At 35.0% G+C, this 18592-nt stretch overlaps 6 protein-coding genes and 1 non-coding gene across 7 annotated transcripts; 3 read left to right on the top strand and 4 right to left on the bottom strand. All coding sequences in view use genetic code 12, as the record gives it.

Annotated features, from left to right (window-relative positions):
• Window positions 1–569: 569 nt before the first annotated feature.
• On the bottom strand, window positions 570–2540 carry CTRG_00291 (uncharacterized protein; the record flags this gene model as incomplete). Its single annotated transcript, XM_002545464.1, has 1 exon — window positions 570–2540. The coding sequence occupies one exon, from the start codon at window positions 2538–2540 to the stop codon at window positions 570–572; it is 1971 nt and encodes a 656-aa protein (XP_002545510.1).
• Window positions 2541–8252: 5712 nt separating this feature from the next.
• Window positions 8253–9332, top strand: CTRG_00290 (uncharacterized protein; the record flags this gene model as incomplete). Its single annotated transcript, XM_002545463.1, has 1 exon — window positions 8253–9332. The coding sequence occupies one exon, from the start codon at window positions 8253–8255 to the stop codon at window positions 9330–9332; it is 1080 nt and encodes a 359-aa protein (XP_002545509.1).
• Window positions 9333–9606: 274 nt separating this feature from the next.
• On the top strand, window positions 9607–10215 carry CTRG_00289 (uncharacterized protein; the record flags this gene model as incomplete). The annotated part of the gene is made up of 1 exon (XM_002545462.1): window positions 9607–10215. The coding sequence occupies one exon, from the start codon at window positions 9607–9609 to the stop codon at window positions 10213–10215; it is 609 nt and encodes a 202-aa protein (XP_002545508.1).
• A 58-nt stretch (window positions 10216–10273) lies between these two features.
• Window positions 10274–10346, bottom strand: CTRG_06333. Its single transcript has one exon. It is a non-coding gene; the product is annotated as a tRNA-Gln (tRNA).
• Window positions 10347–10565: 219 nt separating this feature from the next.
• CTRG_00288 (uncharacterized protein) lies at window positions 10566–10964 on the bottom strand (the record flags this gene model as incomplete). Its single annotated transcript, XM_002545461.1, has 1 exon — window positions 10566–10964. One exon carries the CDS (start codon window positions 10962–10964, stop codon window positions 10566–10568), a length of 399 nt encoding a protein of 132 aa, XP_002545507.1.
• Window positions 10965–11669: 705 nt separating this feature from the next.
• CTRG_00287 (M20 family metallopeptidase) lies at window positions 11670–13592 on the top strand (the record flags this gene model as incomplete). Its single annotated transcript, XM_002545460.1, has 1 exon — window positions 11670–13592. One exon carries the CDS (start codon window positions 11670–11672, stop codon window positions 13590–13592), a length of 1923 nt encoding a protein of 640 aa, XP_002545506.1.
• Window positions 13593–13712: 120 nt separating this feature from the next.
• Window positions 13713–18140, bottom strand: CTRG_00286 (pleiotropic drug resistance family ABC transporter; the record flags this gene model as incomplete). Its single annotated transcript, XM_002545459.1, has 1 exon — window positions 13713–18140. One exon carries the CDS (start codon window positions 18138–18140, stop codon window positions 13713–13715), a length of 4428 nt encoding a protein of 1475 aa, XP_002545505.1.
• Window positions 18141–18592: the final 452 nt, after the last annotated feature.

Below are 18592 nucleotides of genomic sequence, written 5' to 3'. Positions count from 1 at the left end.
TGCATTGGATTCACTAGCATCAGAAGCACCAGAGGTAGCAGAAGCATTGGATTCACTAGCATCAGAAGCAGATGAAGCGTCAGATTCACTAGCATCAGAAGCAGATGAGACATCAGAAGTAGATGAGACATCAGAAGCAGATGAAGCATCAGATTCACTAGCGTAGATGCATTGGATTCACTAGCATCAGAAGCACCAGAGGTAGCATAAGCATTGGATTCACTAGCATCAGAAGCAGATGAAGCGTCAGATTCACTAGCATCAGAAGCAGATGAGACATCAGAGATAGATGAGACATCAGAAGCAGATGAAGCATCAGATTCAGCAGCATCGGAAGCAGATGAGACATCAGAAGCAGATGAAGCGCCAGAAGTAGATGAAGCGTCAGAAGCAGATGAAGCGTCAGAAGCAGATGAGACATCAGAAGTAGATGAGACATCAGAAGCAGATGAAGCATCAGATTCACTAGCATCGGAAGCAGATGAGACATCAGAAGCAGATGAAGCGTCAGATTCACTAGCATCAGAAGCAGATGAAGCGTCAGAAGTAGATGAAGCATCAGAAGCAGACTAAGCGTCAGAAGCAGATGAGACATCAGAAGTAGATGAGACATCAGAAGCAGATGAAGCATCAGATTCACTAGCATCGGAAGCAGATGAGACATCAGAAGCAGATGAAGCATCAGATTCACTAGCATCGGAAGCAGATGAGACATCAGAAGCAGATGAAGCGTCAGATTCAGTAGCATCAGAAGCAGATGAAGCGTCAGAAGTAGATGAAGCATCAGAAGCAGATGAAGCGTCAGAAGCAGATGAGACATCAGAAGTAGATGAGACATCAGAAGCAGATGAAGCATCAGATTCACTAGCATCGGAAGCAGATGAGACATCAGAAGCAGATGAAGCGTCAGATTCACTAGCATCAGAAGCAGATGAAGCGTCAGAAGTAGATGAAGCATCAGAAGCAGATGAAGCGTCAGAAGCAGATGAGACATCAGAAGTAGATGAGACATCAGAAGCAGATGAAGCATCAGATTCACTAGCATCGGAAGCAGATGAGACATCAGAAGCAGATGAAGCATCAGATTCACTAGCATCGGAAGCAGATGAGACATCAGAAGCAGATGAAGCATCAGAAGCAGATGAAGCGTCAGAAGCAGATGAGACATCAGAAGTAGATGAGACATCAGAAGCAGATGAAGCATCAGATTCACTAGCATCGGAAGCAGATGAGACATCAGAAGTAGATGAAGCGTCAGAAGCAGATGAAGCGTCAGATTCACTAGCATCAGAAGCAGATGAAGCGTCAGAAGCAGATGAGACATCAGAAGTAGATGAGACATCAGAAGCAGATGAAGCATCAGATTCACTAGCATCGGAAGCAGATGAGACATCAGAAGTAGATGAAGCGTCAGAAGCAGATGAAGCGTCAGATTCACTAGCATCAGAAGCAGATGAAGCGTCAGAAGCAGATGAGACATCAGAAGTAGATGAGACATCAGAGCTTTCTAAAACACTTGATTCCGAAATTAAACTAGATGTACTAAAATTGGACTCACTGGCATCATCTTGAGTGGATGAAACTTCAGAACTTGGATGGGAGCTGGATTCAATGTTGGAAGAAAAACTTTCATACGCGTACAGTGACAGCGAATTAAAATATTCCAGGAAAGAAGATTCGCGATCAGTGGAAGAAACAATTTCTGAACTTGAAGACACGACTTCGGAACTTGAAGAAGACAAAGGTGGGAACAATGAAGTTGTTGTGTACCATGAACCTTGTGAATCAGTAGTTTCATCAACGATACCACTTTCAGTAGTAACTGAACCATCAGATAATGTTGAAGTCACTGTAGTCAAATACTCTGTTGGTTCGACACCTGGAGCTTCTCTAGCTTTTTTACATTCAATTTGACATGCAGCAGGCAAGGTACGTTCTGGAACTGGACCATTGTATCTAACGGAACCTAAAATAGTACTTGGAATACCAGCACCACTATCAGTTACAATTTGAAACAAAGAAGAATCATAACCTAAACCAATATTGAAGTATTGAGTAAGCAATATGTTTCTTAAAGTCAAAATACCAGTGTCTGCATCGTAAGAGTAGGCAGCACGTAATGGAAGCACACTACCAACAAGTGGTAAAGACAATCCAATTTTATTACCGTTACCAAAACCATAAACATTGAATGTCTGAGATGTTGAAATAGCAGGTGCAACAAGGGAAGAATCAGAATCATGAAGATAAAAATTATGTGTTGTAGAAATTCCAAGAAGTCCATTACCAATATAAATTGTTGAGTCTTCATCAGCAGTAATACAACCACTACCTTGAATTTCAGTCAATTGTCTATAGACTTGATTGTATAAACAAATTTGACCATCATTTGTAATTTTTCCAAGTGGGGTACCTAAATTGACATTACCTGAACTTCTTTGGTTTTGGTAAAACACAATTAAACCATTATTTGTCCAATCAGCTGAAGTAATAGCCATACTCCCAGTTAATGTACCAGAAATAATACCAGAAGCACCCATATAAATTTCACCATTGTTGACAAATGAACCACCAACTAAAGTATAATCAGAAGAAGTCAATGATGAAGAAGAATCAAAGGAAATAATACCATCATTTTTGATGGATCCAAAAAGGGAAGCCAAAGACACTTAAAGTGATACAATAGAAGATGTCAGGGTGATATAAAATCCAGCATCTGATTCTACAGTTAAATCACCTCTTAAAATAGATCTACCGTTGTTGATAATAGACCATGAAGCACCAGAATGAATAGTAATATCACTAAGTTCAAATTGAACTGTACCACGATCTATTCTATCAGAAGTAATATCAATAGCCAAAATAGTATGGATTAAAAACCATAATGTAATAAAAGTGTTCCTTAAGAGCGTCATACTGTTGAGGTTGTCTTGTGAGTCTTAGTCAATTAATTATCAATCTAGACATTCTTAAAGGTAATTAATTCACATTTAAATAGTTTTTCAGAATCATAGAAGGTCATTGAACAAATTTCATTTACTTTTTTTTCTTTTTTGAATTGAAGTATATACTGAATGTTTTTTGCATATTGAAATTATTGTGTCACCTTGTTTTTTCTATTATTTGCTTTACTTTTCAAGATTCTTGTATAAGCATTAATTTTTTTTTTTTTGAAAGGTACTCATGTGCCTCTTCTAATGGTCAATAAGTATCTTGTATCATATAACGCGGAGTCAAGGTTTAATACATGGTTCTTGGGTAGTAATCATTAAATCGATACCATATTGTCTATTCTCTATAGCTGTTTCGCACCAAAAGCAATACAGTCTTTCTGAACTGGAAAACATCATGATGTAGGCTCAATTCTAAACATGGATTACACAAAAGAAAGAAGTCTACATGGTATTCTAGTGAAAGAATACCACGTTTTCAACTGTTTCTTTGTTTGATAGATATGTAGTGAAGATGTCTGGCAAAAGGTGATTGAAAACTAATGTTTAATGCGAGTTCATTAGTTGCTTCATGTCAGAATAGTTTTTTTTTGCCACAGTTAGATTTTACCTTGCAGCAAATACCAAGAAAAAGTTTCCAGAAACCGAGCATAGACAAGTTAATTCTGTTTTTGTGCATCCCGGAAGTAAAAAAAATAAAATAGGGATTGCATGCATCTCTATTAGATAGGTTTATGTGCTTGTGTAGTGATTGCAATTTGCGGTACAATGACGTTTACTCTTAAGATTGTAAGTTATTTCGGAATTGATAGAAATTTCATTGGAACAATGGATTGACAGTAATGTTCTTTTGTAAATTTTTATGTATGGGTTATTTTGTGGCTGAAGTCGTGTCAATATTCCAGATTGCGGACGCATATGGATTTGTAGAATGGGGCGTATCAACGGGATGCAGAAATTTTTCGTCGCTCAGACTCAACAATGGCTTAGCTGAAACCTAATAAGAATACTAAGTAACAAGTATTATAGCTTTTGTTTATTGTATTTTGGTTCGTAATAATCTTATCTTAACTTAGACTACCAAACGTAACTATTGAAACAAAAATAAAAATAAAAACCGTTGAAAAAGACTTTGTAATCAGATTTTCTTGGTCAAATAACGATTGTGATTCAACTATGAACAACATTCATCTTGATTCTTGGTATCGACAGACAAGAATTTTAGTTTTCTGAAATGAATCAAAAAAAGAGAAATCTCGTCATTCTATCAGGTATCTAATATTCCGTTTGACATGAAACTAGGGAGATGATAATTTCTTGGTACTATTCTGAAGTTTGAAAATACCCTGCTTTAGTAATCTAAATTATTGAAAAGAGGCACTATTGAATTCTCTTACAGCACCAGCACATGATTTATCAACGAGTTTCTAATAATACATTGGGGTCATGTTCATTTTAAAAATTTAGGCATGCCTTGCCTAATGGAATAGTTTACTGTAGGTTTGTAAAAGGTGTTATTCTGAACGAGCAATAAAGAAACGAGAATTCGTTCAAATGCGGGTTTCGACTTCGTGCTATTTTAAAAAGGAGAACTAGTGACAGAATCCTCAATTTATCAACTCTAACGACTGTAGAGCCAAAACTTGTAGATTGTGTTTGATTGGGAATGACAAGATGCATTGTTGCTCCCATCTCAAAGTATTTGATCTTAGAGTTCGTAATTAAAGGATTTTCATCAAAGAATGTTTAAAGTATCTCTTACAAACAGACTTGTTGATCTTACTATTACTCAGCATACGTATATGCGACAAAGAATAAAACAAGAAAGGGAAGCATTTATCGAACTTAAACTTGTCTGTGGCTAGAGTATACTTTTGTGATGCATATCATCTGTGTATTTGACGCACAACATCTTAGTTCGGAATTTTTTCCTATATTTGGAAAACCTTGTCTTTGCGCAGCGCAAGTTTGCTTTTCTTTTACTTTTTAAGAGAGAAACTCATCATAAGTGCATCGAGGAGCGTGGGTGAAGTCATACATCAGCTGAGATTGTCAATCTTTGGTGAGCACCAAGTTTTAACTCACTGTAAATATGCAACTGGGGGATATCAATAAAGTATTTATTGATGCTCATTATGACGCATACTCTGTAAATTACAGGGATCTACAGTAGATTGATATGTATCAAATGTCTTGTTGAAAACAAACTAATGCAAATCAAGGGTACAATTTCCAATAAAGATAAAAATTACTTAATAATCGATCCTAACAACTTGGTTTTCTTGATCAGGATTATAAATTTCAAAAGAACCCTAAGGATACGATGACGTCGGAAATTCTTGCAAAAATAGGGTTTGTACTAGAATTGAAGCAGAAACTAAAAGAAAAAAATGAAAAAAAAAAGAAGAAGAACCCTAGCAGCTAATTCCAACATGCAATGACTGAAATGTGAAACAAGAATTTTACATTTACTAATTTTGTGTGATGGTGGAGTGTTCTTCCGAATTGTTCAGAATTTCTTTTTTCATAGAACTAAAATTCAAGTAACTGGTTTCAGTTAACAAAAAATAGAAGGGCTCATTTTAAATCAGTAGCCAAATTGTTAGGAGGTGATCTTTATTTCTCTATTGAGGCAAATGGCATTAGAACTTGGTTTAGTGTTGGTCAAAAACGACAGAAAAATTCTATTAACACTATGTCGCGAAGTATCTAACTATCGTGCCAATATGCCGGATTTAGTTTGTTTTCGAACAAGAGAATTGTGCAGTAATGGATATTGAATTATGCAATATACTGCAAATTGGGAAGTTTTGTTAATTATTGATTGAAATTTTATTTGTTATGAAATCGTTTGATTTTCATAAGTTTGCTTTAAAGAAATATCGATCCACTTGGACGAATTGTCATTGGATTGGATATAAATGAGAGAAAAGTAGTAGAAGTTTTATTTGTCATAATTCTATAGGATCGATGTTTCATGGAATATAAGGAACTAATTGAAAGAAAAATCAGATTTAGTTTAAGTCGCTCCCTAAAATCAGATTTAGTTTAAGTCGCTCCCTAAAATCTGATTAGCTGTAAGATCACTCGTTGCATTTTAATAAGAGAATTATTGAGTTCATTAGTGGCATATTCACTGCTGCGTAGTACTCTAACCTATAGTTTATTGGAATTAAATTATTGTCAGAGTCAACTAAAGTCTAGAGTATTTAGTGGGAATTAATTCCGCTTACCGATTCATTACATGTAACAGTTAAAATAACCAGATGAGGAACAACCACTTTATTTTTCTTTTTCTTTTTTTTTTTTTTTTTTCAGAAAAAGTAATATACATACAAAACATTTCAAATTCAGAAGTCAATCTATCCATATGCCGGTTAATAAGCATTCTAATCCTTCGTTTTATTAAACGATGATATTTCAAATCATCATGCGAAAGCAGTATGTATGATAAATCTTCTTGATGGTAATGAATCCATAGATGAAAGTAAAAGAGGTGAAGCGCTCAATTCATGCAAATGATACTGCATCAAGTTTTGCTCTTACTTTATGAATCTAAAAATAGAAATAGAATTGAGAATGACGGAACCGTGCTTAAAACTACAATTTCTCAATTCAAAAGCAGTGTCACGTTTACCAAGCTTTTATTTTGCAATTACTTCACCTGATTTGGAAACTGTTATTAAAGGAATTCCCCTTTGAAATTTGCTTTGAATATTATCTGCTGTTGCCTTTCTGTTTCAGTGAGAGCCTTTATATTTGTCATGCATTATGATTACTAATTCTTGTTCCACTAAATAATGTGGTGGTGTATAAACCAGATTAAAAAGCCTGAACGGGAATCGAACGCTACGTATCAAAAAAAAAGTGCAGATAGTTTCAACAACTTGACCACTGTTTTAATTTTCGGAAACAAACAAAAACCTCCGAGATGGCAAATCTGAATTTTTGCAAAAGAGACGCCGTGTATTGCTCAAATATTGTTGATACTTGTAGCTTTCTTTATCAACACACTAGGGTGATATACAATTTGAGTCAAATTTAATTTAACTAATATCACTATAAATATTGTTGGGATGTGTTCAAAACTAGAAAAACTTATTCATTTTACAATTTTAAAGTTACTATTTTCAACTTCTGATAACTAGAGGATATCTAGTCAAATTTCTCTGCAAAATGGGTCAGAATTAAAGGTTTTAAAATTCGAAGTATTTGGAAACGTAATATTCGAGCTCGTATTGCAAGAACCATTATTCTATGGTTCCTCTCAGCTAGAAATACACACTCCTTTCACTTGATTCTAGCTACAATATCAGAGGTATACACAAGCAAAGGTCGTGTACTTTCTACAATAATGGATTGAAGGTTCTTCTTTTACTGTCATAGTAATAGAATAGCACATAATTATCTGAAAACAAGAGCAATATCGTCGCCACCCACAAAGATTTATATTTGAAGCAAAACGCAAACAATTAGAATAAAGTAATACATACGAAAGAAAAAAAAAAGTCTGGTAACAATATCGAATGAAATGCCGAGTCACGTCCGACTTCTAAACTATTCAATAAAAGGACATTGAACAGCCGATCTACATGCACAGTTAGTGTATTTATTCTATTATTAATAACCATCGGTTATTATCAATCACTTTTTCCTTTCTTTTACACAACCCTCTTCAAGAAAATTGATTTTAATTCTACTATTCTGAGACCTCGTTGTTCAATCTTTAAGGTGTCACTATCCTCTTACTACGAATTTGGATTTCTACTTTACAAAGTATCATAGTACATAAAATCATACGAGAGAATCAAATGTTCTTGATAGCAGTTAATGGTAGTATTCAAAAAAAAAAAAAGAAGAGAGCCGGTAATTGGCAACTTTCATTGTATTTTGATTAATGTGTAATCACTCTCCAAAATCTGTCAATTTTGAAACAGTTTCAAATAATATTGACTCAATTATCTGAAAATTATATTGCCAGTACTGTAGTGTACAAACAAAATTGCAACACCTGTAAGTACTTCAATGACTGTTCTATCTTAAATTGAGCCCGGCACTACTAGGCGGTCGTGTGGAAAGGCTAGAGAGTGACCTAATTTTCATTTATCACAGTAATCACAAATAAAACAAAGAAGGGAGGAAGAAGAAACGAGGGCGAAAAAAAAAAAAAAAATTAAAATGTAAAGCGAATTTGTATTACACAATAGAAAAAGAAATATTGTACTTTATCAAGGAAAAAAAAAAAATTCGTTCAATTTATTATTAGTTAATCGTTTATTAGCAGAATATTTGAATACAATCATGTCGGCGATACTAATACCAGTATTGATTATTATCATCACATTATCAGCAGCTTTACTCGGAGTTTTATTAATTTTATTTCTTAGAAGATCCCCTGGACAAATACAACTTGATGAAGAAGCACTACTACAGTTGGACCCAGAACAACAAGAATTATTCTATCAGGCCAAAGAATATCTTGATGGAAGTGATTACATGAAAGGACCATTAACGCTTAGTCAAAAATTGTCCATACAAGAACGTGGAATTAGCGCTTATGAATTTATCAAAGATTCGATGTTAACAAATAACGACTTGTTGATCGTCAACAAGAATGAATTGAATTTTTTTCAAAATTTTGAATGTTCATGTCAAACCAATCTCCCGATGAATATTTCAAGCTCGACCAATACTACCATCTATTTTGAATGTAAGATTTACTCCTTGCCAAACCCAGAGTCTACGACTATATCTTTGGGATTAGCAGCTAAACCTTACCCTTGGTTCCGTCTTCCTGGGCGACATTTAAGTAGTGTCAGTTATGATTCGAATGGGGTTAGAAGAAATAATGATCCGCTCCCACCAAGAGAACCTGCTCCATTCCCAGCACTAAGTGAAGGTGATGTTATTGGAGTTGGTTATAGAACAAGTTCGGGAACTATCTTTTTCACTAGGAACGGGAAGAAAGTAAGTGAGTCTAAAATTGGCGGACATATAAAGAACTTTAGGATTCCAAATCAAGGACAGATTTTCCCAACTATTGGTGCCAACAATGTTTGTTCTGTACATGTGAATTTAGGTCAAATGGGATACGTTTTTATCGAAGCTAACGTTAAGAAATGGGGTTACGCTCCGTTAGAAGGTAATGGACCGGCTCCACCAGTGTATAAGAAATTCAATAGTGATATACTATTGGAACGTTCTGAAATCGATGAATCGGAAATAAGTGATAGGGAAAATGACTTCCCGCCAGATTTCTGGGACCAAGGTGAATGTGAGTCTCAAGATAATGATAATGAAAGAATTACGTTGAATACATTGGAGAGCCCGCCATCGTACGATGCTACTGAAGGACCAAGTAATCAAACAGTGGACGAATGAGGATTGTTTTTGTATTTTAGATATAGAATGTACCTTTTTTTTCTCTCTCTCTCTCAGTTTAATAAGATGTTTCTTTGATAATGAAACCTAATAGAAGTTGGTTAAGCTGTTGTGATTTTCAACCAAGTGATGACTCAAGTGGTAGTCATTGACTGTGATGACTCGAAGTCTCGTTAATCATTCTGCTACTAAAAAAAAGCGAAAAAAAAGATTACCTGTAGCATTGGACTGTATATTCTTGCAGCTAAATTGATACTCAAAATATCTAGCAACAATGATATCTAGATTTTCTTGTGTTCCAATTTTTGATAATGATGTATTAGTTGTTTCAGATGAAACTAACGATCAAATCCAATCTACGTTGTATAAATTGACAGATATCACTGATGCAATAATCACAGAAAATTGTCATATTACACATCTTCAAGATTTCAAAAGTCTAACACCATATTTGTCATTTGAAACATCAATTCTGAGAAATGTGTATTTTATGTTCTTCAATAGTTTGGATTACATACACGATATTATTGCTGAAGCTTTAGATTATTACTATGAATTGAATCAACCAGTGCAGTTAGAAAATGCATTCTTCTATTTTGGTTTGAATCAAAATCACTATCCTGAACAATTGGATCCCTTTGTGATGGGATACACAAACCATAGTGTTTATCACTTTAGCACGGCAGCTTTGGTTGTAAGTGATGTTCTAAACAAATTAGGATATGCTCTAGCAAAAGTTAAAGTTGTATATATTGAAGATTCAGAACTACTTGGTGAGAGAAGTATTGTCATGAAGAAATTAGTTATAAACCACCCAAAGGTGCAGAAATTTGAATTAAGCAAAAGCAGCCTGTTGCTTGTACTAGGTAATATGAATATATAAAATTAATAAAAAGAAAATCAGCTAAACTACACTTTCGGTAGAGTCATATAAAAAAATAAGCTCCCGTCCGGATTCGAACCGAAGTTGCAAGGATCAAAACCTTGTGTACTAACCAACTATACTACGGGAGCTCTTCTAAAACAGGAATCGAACTAATACTTTTGAGAAAAGTTCAAATTCTAACTCAGGTTGGTTGCGCCAACTTGACCAAACTGTTTATTGTTGGATTTCGTGATTCAGATTACATTTCCGAGTAAAATAATTTCTAGTTTTCTTCTCATTTATCAAAATGCATATACTTGACTTTATAGAATTTTAGTATAAACGTGGATTTTTCTTCATATATATTGCTAAAAATCTACATAGTATATATGCCAGATGCTAGTCCTACAAAAATTTGCATATTCACATAAGCATACTCTCACATTCGCAGACCATGTATCGCCATTGTTCACATTTGTACAAAACAGGATAATGCCAAAATCGGTGGAGTTTTCAATTACATGAGTTACTGCTTCTTTTATAGTATTTGCTGAGATAGCACTCTCATAATTCTTTTCTTTACTCCAGGTTGTCACTCCAAATAAATATGTCCTATTTTCGTTACCTTTCAAATCTTCGGTTTCACAGTAGGCCAAGCTGTTAGATATCTTCTTTTGGGGTTTTCCCTTAGTGGCAGAGCCAATAGAAGTTGCAATGTTGATTAGTGACGACAACAGACCTCTCAGAACCCTATCTAATTCAGACATGCCTTCCTGCAAACTAAAGTTCGCTGTTAAATCATTTCTGCTGTCATTTAGCTCTGATAGATTGGTTGGAACTTCATGAGATATGGCATAACCATCATTCCATGCATAAATTCATAATTCCATTAAAACAGTTGCTGTCATAACTTTAGTACTAAACAACATGGTAGAAATCTGTTAGTGAACATAAATTGTAGCTTGATGTAATTAATATTTCTCATTTCTATTCAGAACACTACTTTTTGTACTTGGAGAAAAAGGTTCAAATCTTTCTGAAAATGACTTTGCAGAGGTCGGATTTAAGATTTTTAGTGTATAATTGATCGTATAACAGTAGATATTATTGGTTAACTAGTTTATGAAACTGTGCTTTATGAATTATTTATTACTGACAAGTGGTAGGGTTATATGGCATTATAGAGTACAAAATTTTCTCTAATTTGACTCAACCATATTCATATTTCACTATAAATTTAGATAGATACGTAAGAGAAAAATTACATCAACCTATATTCGGTTTCAGCTTTGCTATTAAGTTTCCATAAGATTCCTTTTTGTTGGAGACGCTAGTACTGCATCGATCACTATCGATATGAACGATTGTATTTTATGATCACTTGATGATGTATTTTAACTTCGGCGCGGACTTAACTACCCAATTAGGCGCGGAATTGAAATAATTTAACGATAACTGTGGAGCGGAATTTAATGCGGATAAGACAAATTAAGCAAGCAAAAAAAAAAAAAGAGGAAGAATCTTGTGTGGCACGTCCGTGGAGACGGCTCTTTTTTTTTTTTTTTTTCTCCAAACTACTTTTTCTTTTCATAAAGATTACTCTTTTTCATCTTCTGGACATTTCTTTTATTCTTCAACAACATCTCAAGTTAAACATGGTTGCACTTCCATTAGATGAAGATTTCAGATCTGGTAAGAAAAAATATATTTTATACGGGTCAATTGCCCTTGCAGCTGTATTAGTCACTTTATTCTCCACTAATTTATTCAATTATTTGAAAATTGCGCTTACCCCAATTCCAACAGAAAGTACATTATGTCCACTTCAAAAACCAATTGCTCCTGAGTCTTTCTATAAGGATAACTCTACTGTCTTAGAGATTTTACACGATAAGAAGTACAAAAAGAATTCCATCAAGAGATTATCAGGTGCCATTCAAATCGACACCCAAATTTTCGACAAGCAACCAGAAGTTGATGATGCTCCAGAAGTCTGGAAGAAATTTGCCAAATTTCATGACTATTTGGAAGAAACCTTCCCATTAGTTTATAAGAATTTAGAAGTTACTAAAGTCAACACTTATGGTTTAGTTTATTCCTGGAAAGGTACTGACAAAGGTTTGAAACCACTTTTATTGACTGCTCACCAGGACACCGTCCCAATCCAAAAAGAAACCCTTGGTCAATGGACTTACCCACCTTTAGAAGGACACTATGATGGCGAATTTATTTACGGTAGAGGTGCAGCTGACTGTAAGAATGTCTTGATTGCCATTTTGGAAACATTAGAAATCTTATTGTCAAAAGGATACGAGCCAAAGAGATCTATTGTTGCTGCTTTTGGTTTTGACGAAGAAGCTTCAGGTATAATTGGTGCTAGTCACATTGGTAAATATTTGGAAAAGACCTATGGCAAGGATTCATTTTATGCATTGATCGATGAAGGTCCGGGTGTTACCACTGATGCTTTAACTAAAGCTATTTTTGCTACACCAGGTACTGGTGAAAAGGGTTACGTTGACATTCAAGTTGAATTAACCACCCCAGGTGGTCATTCTTCAATTCCACCAGATCATACATCTATTGGTATCATTTCTGAATTGAGCTATTTAATTGAAAAAGATCCTTATAGTCCAATTTTGACCGAAAGAAATCCAATCTTAAACTATGCTCAATGTATTGCTTTACATGATCCGAAGAATAAAATTCCTTCTGCCATGAAGAAAACTATTTTGAGAGCTGGATATGATAAATTTGCTAACTCAATTCTTGTCGATGAACTCCTGAAAAATAGATTAACCAAATATTTGGTCAGAACTTCACAAGCAATTGACATTATCAATGGTGGAGAAAAGGCTAATGCATTGCCAGAAAATACTAAAATATTGGTTAACCACAGAGTTGCCATTGAATCAACTGTTGAAGAAGTCAAAGAACATTTTGTCAGTAGAGTTGTTGAAGTTGCAAAGAGACACAATTTATCTGTTGTTGCCTATGATAAGGACATTCATAGATTTGAAAAAGATTCCGGTATGTTTAATGTCACTGTCCACTCATCTCCATTGGATGCTGCTCCTGTTACCCCAACTAATGATACTGTTTGGTCCTACTTGGCTGGTGTTACGAGACATGTTTATGAAGACTTGGTTTTCCCAAACATCACCTATCCTATTGTCACTGCTCCAGCTATCATGACTGGTAATACTGACACTAGACATTATTGGAATTTAACCAGAAACATTTTTAGATTCACTCCTGCTTTCATTGGTGATTTTATTGGTGATACTCATATTCATAGTGTTGATGAAAAATTGCCATTTGACAGTCATTTACAATTACAAGCTTGGTTCTATGAGTACATCCAAGCTATTGACTCAGCCAAGGCTGACAATTAGCGATATTGTGTGATATAGAAATGTACACCTAAAAGTTATAGTTATTGTTCCTGTTGTAAATTTTAAACTGAGAATAGACACATACTGTGTATTTTATTGTTTTATTTTTTTTTCTTAAAACTATCTAACCCTAAATATTCTATATAAAACAAATGTTCCAACAATATTTACCACAATGAAACAAACAAAGATACCAACATCTCTACCAAAATCACTAACACTGATATCAAGGTACTTCAAGTAAGTATTGGTTTGATCTAAAATACAGTATCCGCAATTATCTGTATCGTCAGGATTCAATAAATATCCACCAGCAATGGCAATATAAGTACCCATATAATCTTTACATTTTTGAGTACCTGGATATTCAGGAGGAAAATGTAAGATTTCATTCGGAGCACATTTAACAAATGAATCACCAACACCAACCGACATCATTGATGATGTCAAGTAAGTAAATGGATTACAACGGTAAAGGAAAATCCAGAATCTAGGCATGAAATCTTTAGTTGCAATAACACCACAAAATGTCATAGAAATGGTCAACAAAAATGAAATTCCATTTGCGGCATTATCAGCCAATTGATTGAATGAAATACACAATTGTGCCAAAGTTGAACTGTAAATAAACATCAAAGTGACAACCAACCACATCAATACTCCACGCTTAGCAACAGAATTACTGTAAACGGCATTCTTATACATTCCCACTGGATAATACCAACAGAAAAATGATATAGTAGCAGCAAGAATTTGATACGGTATTTCAGCAGTAACTTGAGCAGCAATAAAAGCAACCCAAGAAAATGTTTTAGAAGGTCTCTCTCTTGCTTCGTATAAGTCCCTTTGGGAAACAAACAATGGAACATATTGTTGAGCTAACGTGGTCATAACAACAAACAACATGAAAATAGAAAGTAATTGATTCTGTAATCCTTGCATTGAGTTACGAGATTTATAAAAGGTAAACCCGTTGAATAATGAACATAAAATGGCCATGGCAAACTTGGAATAGATATATGATGGTGTACGCCAATATTGCTGAAATAATCTTTGAAGGACAAATACATATTGCTTCCATAACGAAGAAGCGTATGTCTTTTCCGAATCTTCTTCCTTATCAACACTAGCCACCCCGTGTAATGATTCCAATCTGTCCAATTCATTTTGAACCGCTCTGTACTCAGGTGAATTTCTCCAAACTTCAAAGTAATCTTGATTTGCTTGGGATCCTGGGGCAGCTCCTACGACACTCAACATCCATTCAGCAGGATTAGCATGTGGTGGACATTTGTTTGCACCATTTTTTTCAAAGTACTCAATTAAAGTATGACAATTGTGACCAAATTCACCAAAATAAACAGTTTCTCCTTTCTGCAAAAATAAGAGTCTATCAAACTCATCCAACAAAATGGAAGAAGGTTGATGGATGGTACACAAAATTGCCTGACCATGGTTTGCCAACTTTCTAATTAATTTACAAATGGACCATGCAGTTTGCGAATCTAAACCTGAAGTTGGTTCATCTAAGAATACTAATAACCTTGGACGGGCAACCAACTCAACAGCAATGGTTAATCTCTTTCTTTGTTCCACATTCAATCCTTCTCCTGGAACACCAACAACTGCGTCAGCATAAGGTCTCATTTCCATGAGATCAATAATCCTTTCGACATATCTATCCTTTTCTTTCCTTGAAACAGAACTGGGTTGACGTAAACGAGCAGAAAATCTTAGAGCTTCTCTTACCGTTGAAGTTTCCAAATGCAAATCCTGTTGTTGAACATATCCTATTGATCTTTGAAAGGAGTTGTCTAACGGACCACCGTTGACCATTCTTGATCCTGAATTGACTTTTCCAGAAGTCAATCTTTCAGATAATGCATTCAATAAAGTAGTTTTCCCAGCACCAGAAGCTCCCATTAATGCAGTGACCTCACCTGGTTTTACCCAACCATCAATGTTGTTAAGAATACGACGTTCTTCTGATTTGATTTTGACCAGATACGTCAAATCTCTCCAGTGAAAAATGTTGGCAGTGTCCAACATCTTACGGTCATAATAATCGTAGGAGTAATCAGAAAATTCAGTACTTCCAGTCAAATCTAATGGAGCCATATCAGCGTCTTCCATATACGCTTCTTCGTCTTCTTTGTTCTTTCTCATTCTCTTTATATCCTTCTTTTTGAAAACCAAGATTTCACCTTTCAGGATAGCAGATTTGTTGTGTTCCACGAAAAACAAGGTTGTGAAGAACAAAAACACAACAAATGCCAACAAGATTCCAAAATTTCTCCATGCATGTTTCCAGTAATAATTGAAGGATAACTCTATGTACAAGTCACCATCCACAAAATAACTTCCAGGGATTGCACCAGGAGCAGCACATACAACCGAAGGACCTTCTGAAGGATAGCCAAATCCAGACGGAACAAGATTACTACAACTAAAAATTCGGCCATGGAATTCGTTTGCCATTAAAGCAGAATAAGCATATGCAAGTGGGTTGATCCAATGAATCCATTTACACCATCCAAGCATATAGGTAACTGGAATTGCAAAACCTGTGAATGTAGACATAGCAAACAACAAAAGTGACGATGGGGTCATGGCTTCTGCCAAGGAGTTTGTGAATGCACCAATTGTTCTAAATAAATGAGACATGAATAAAGTGGAGCAGAAATTGATTAATAAATAAAAGAAGAAAGCACCTGGCTCTCTTTTGAAATTAACCATAAAATATAAAATGATATTGAACAAAACACTTGAAATGATCTTTAAAGGCAAGTCGGCAATAATTGATCCTATTGCATCGGCCATTGGTGGGTAGAGCGCATATTCTCGTTGCTTTTGAACAATTGGTCTGCTTTCATAAATAGTGTAAATTTCCAAAACAGATGAATATGCATTGAAAAGTAAGGCGTAGTACATTACTGAACTACGATAGTAGAATGATGAGGTGTTTGGTTGCAAGTTGTAGAAAACTGAAGAAAGAACAAATCCCATGGCAACATTACCCAACACTGTTAAAATTGGAACTGATGGGTCACCTTTTGTTCTATCCCAATATCTCTTCATAATGTATCTAACTTGCATAGGTAATGAAACGGTATATGGAGATTTTTTATGAGTATGTTTGGACTTTTTGGCACTGATGGCTTCAAATATTTCTTGTTTTTGGTCATAATTTTCACAATTATCCAAATATTCATCAATCTGTTCCAAAAGCGCTTGTCTTTCGGGAGATCTTCTCCAGTATCGGTAAAATTCCTTTGGAGTTCTTGGGACTATTCTTTCATATCCTGGTTTTATAATTCTTTCTGCTGGATTGGTAATTGAAGTTAGGAAATCAGGAACAGTTTGTCTATCCTGACAAATATAACCCATTTTTTTAAAATAACTGGCAGCACGTTGCGAAGAACCGAAAAAAATTTGATAACCTTCGTACATTACAATAACTTTGTCAAATAAATCATAAGCATCTTGGGAACATTGATAAATAGCAATCATTGGGGTATCATTAAGAATAGATGCTGATGTCTTTAAAGATGAAATAAACTCTAGAGCTGTAGCAGCATCCAAGCCTCTGGTAGAGTTATCCCAACACTGGATTGATGCCTGCACCAATGAAACTTCAGCTATGGAAACACGTTTTCGTTCACCTCCAGAAACACCTCTGACAAAATCATTACCAACTTTTGTATTTTTGGTGTGGGTTAAACCATAGGTAGCCATAACCACATCTACAATATGTTTAGCATATTGTTCACGAGAAACACCTGCTGGTCTATTTCTAGGAGTTTTCATCAAAGCTGTGAACTCAAGAGTATCACCAACAGTTAAATTTGGAAAATGGGTTTCAGTTTCAGCACAATAGACAACTTCTCCACGTAAATGACTTTTGATTTCTTCCTGCGTAATACCATCGTAGGAAATGATTGAACCATCAGCAATCTTGAACCCTTCTGTTTTACAAGCGATTGTTTTTAAAAATGTGGAGCATCCTGCTCCTGGTCTACCTAATACAACTGTTACTTCCCCAGGTTTGATTAGTCCCTCCATAGGCTTTAAAATATCAAATGTATAATCGTCTGTTTTCTGACGAAACTTGTTGATGACCTTTTTGGCAAATTTAAATACTCCATTTGACACTGTTGTTTGGTAATCATTCTCTATAGCATCACCATATACTCGAAGATTCTTATAGGCAACACCCAATTTACCAGGTTTATAGTAGTCGGAATCACTTTGGTATAATTTCCACATATTCTGGACCCATCGTTTGGAACTAAATGAAGGGGATTCTGGGTCTAATGTTGGATCGGTTTTGTCAAATATTGGATTAACACCATTTGGATGCATAGTTGCTGCAGTTTGGGTATCGTCATAGCATGATGGTGCACCCTGTGTCATGGTTCTTGCTAAATGGTGAATTTGTGCTGATGCACTTTTATTGAATCCACTGTAGTAGCCATAGTATGGCTGCCCTTGTGATTTTTGGGTATAATAACCAGCATAAGGCTGACTCTGCTTCTTGTCGTTAGGCATTTTTTTGGTATCTCTATGAGATCAAGCTAGCCCTGTGAAAATTAATGCAAAACAAAAAATAGATGCAAAAGCTGGGTATAAATTTGAATAGATGAAGAAACAGAAATGATAAAAAAAAGATTGAAAAGGAAAAACGCCTAATTTCTAAGAAATTTTAACAGAATTATATATGACATAGTTAAGAAATCAAATGATCACAATGCTGAGGAGAAAGGATAAAGGCATTTTGATCAACCATTCAATTTAGCTTTTAGCATTTTAGATTACAGCACGTAAGGCAATTCTGTAAAAAAGGTTAAAAAAAAGTAAAACAATTGGTAGCAAGAATTGCCTGTTTAGGAAATATTTTAAGTAGAGATGATTTGTAGTTCTGGATGAACGTATAACAACAACATTTAAATTAATGCTGTTACTTGGGATAAATTTAAGACTTATTGTTTTATCCGAGTTTG

Source organism: Candida tropicalis (genome assembly GCF_000006335.3).
Source record: "Candida tropicalis MYA-3404 genomic scaffold supercont3.1, whole genome shotgun sequence".
Classification (NCBI taxonomy): Eukaryota; Fungi; Ascomycota; class Pichiomycetes; order Serinales; family Debaryomycetaceae; genus Candida; species Candida tropicalis.
The sequence above is the reverse complement of the archived record's forward strand: the minus strand, read 5'-3'. Positions and strand labels throughout refer to the sequence as shown.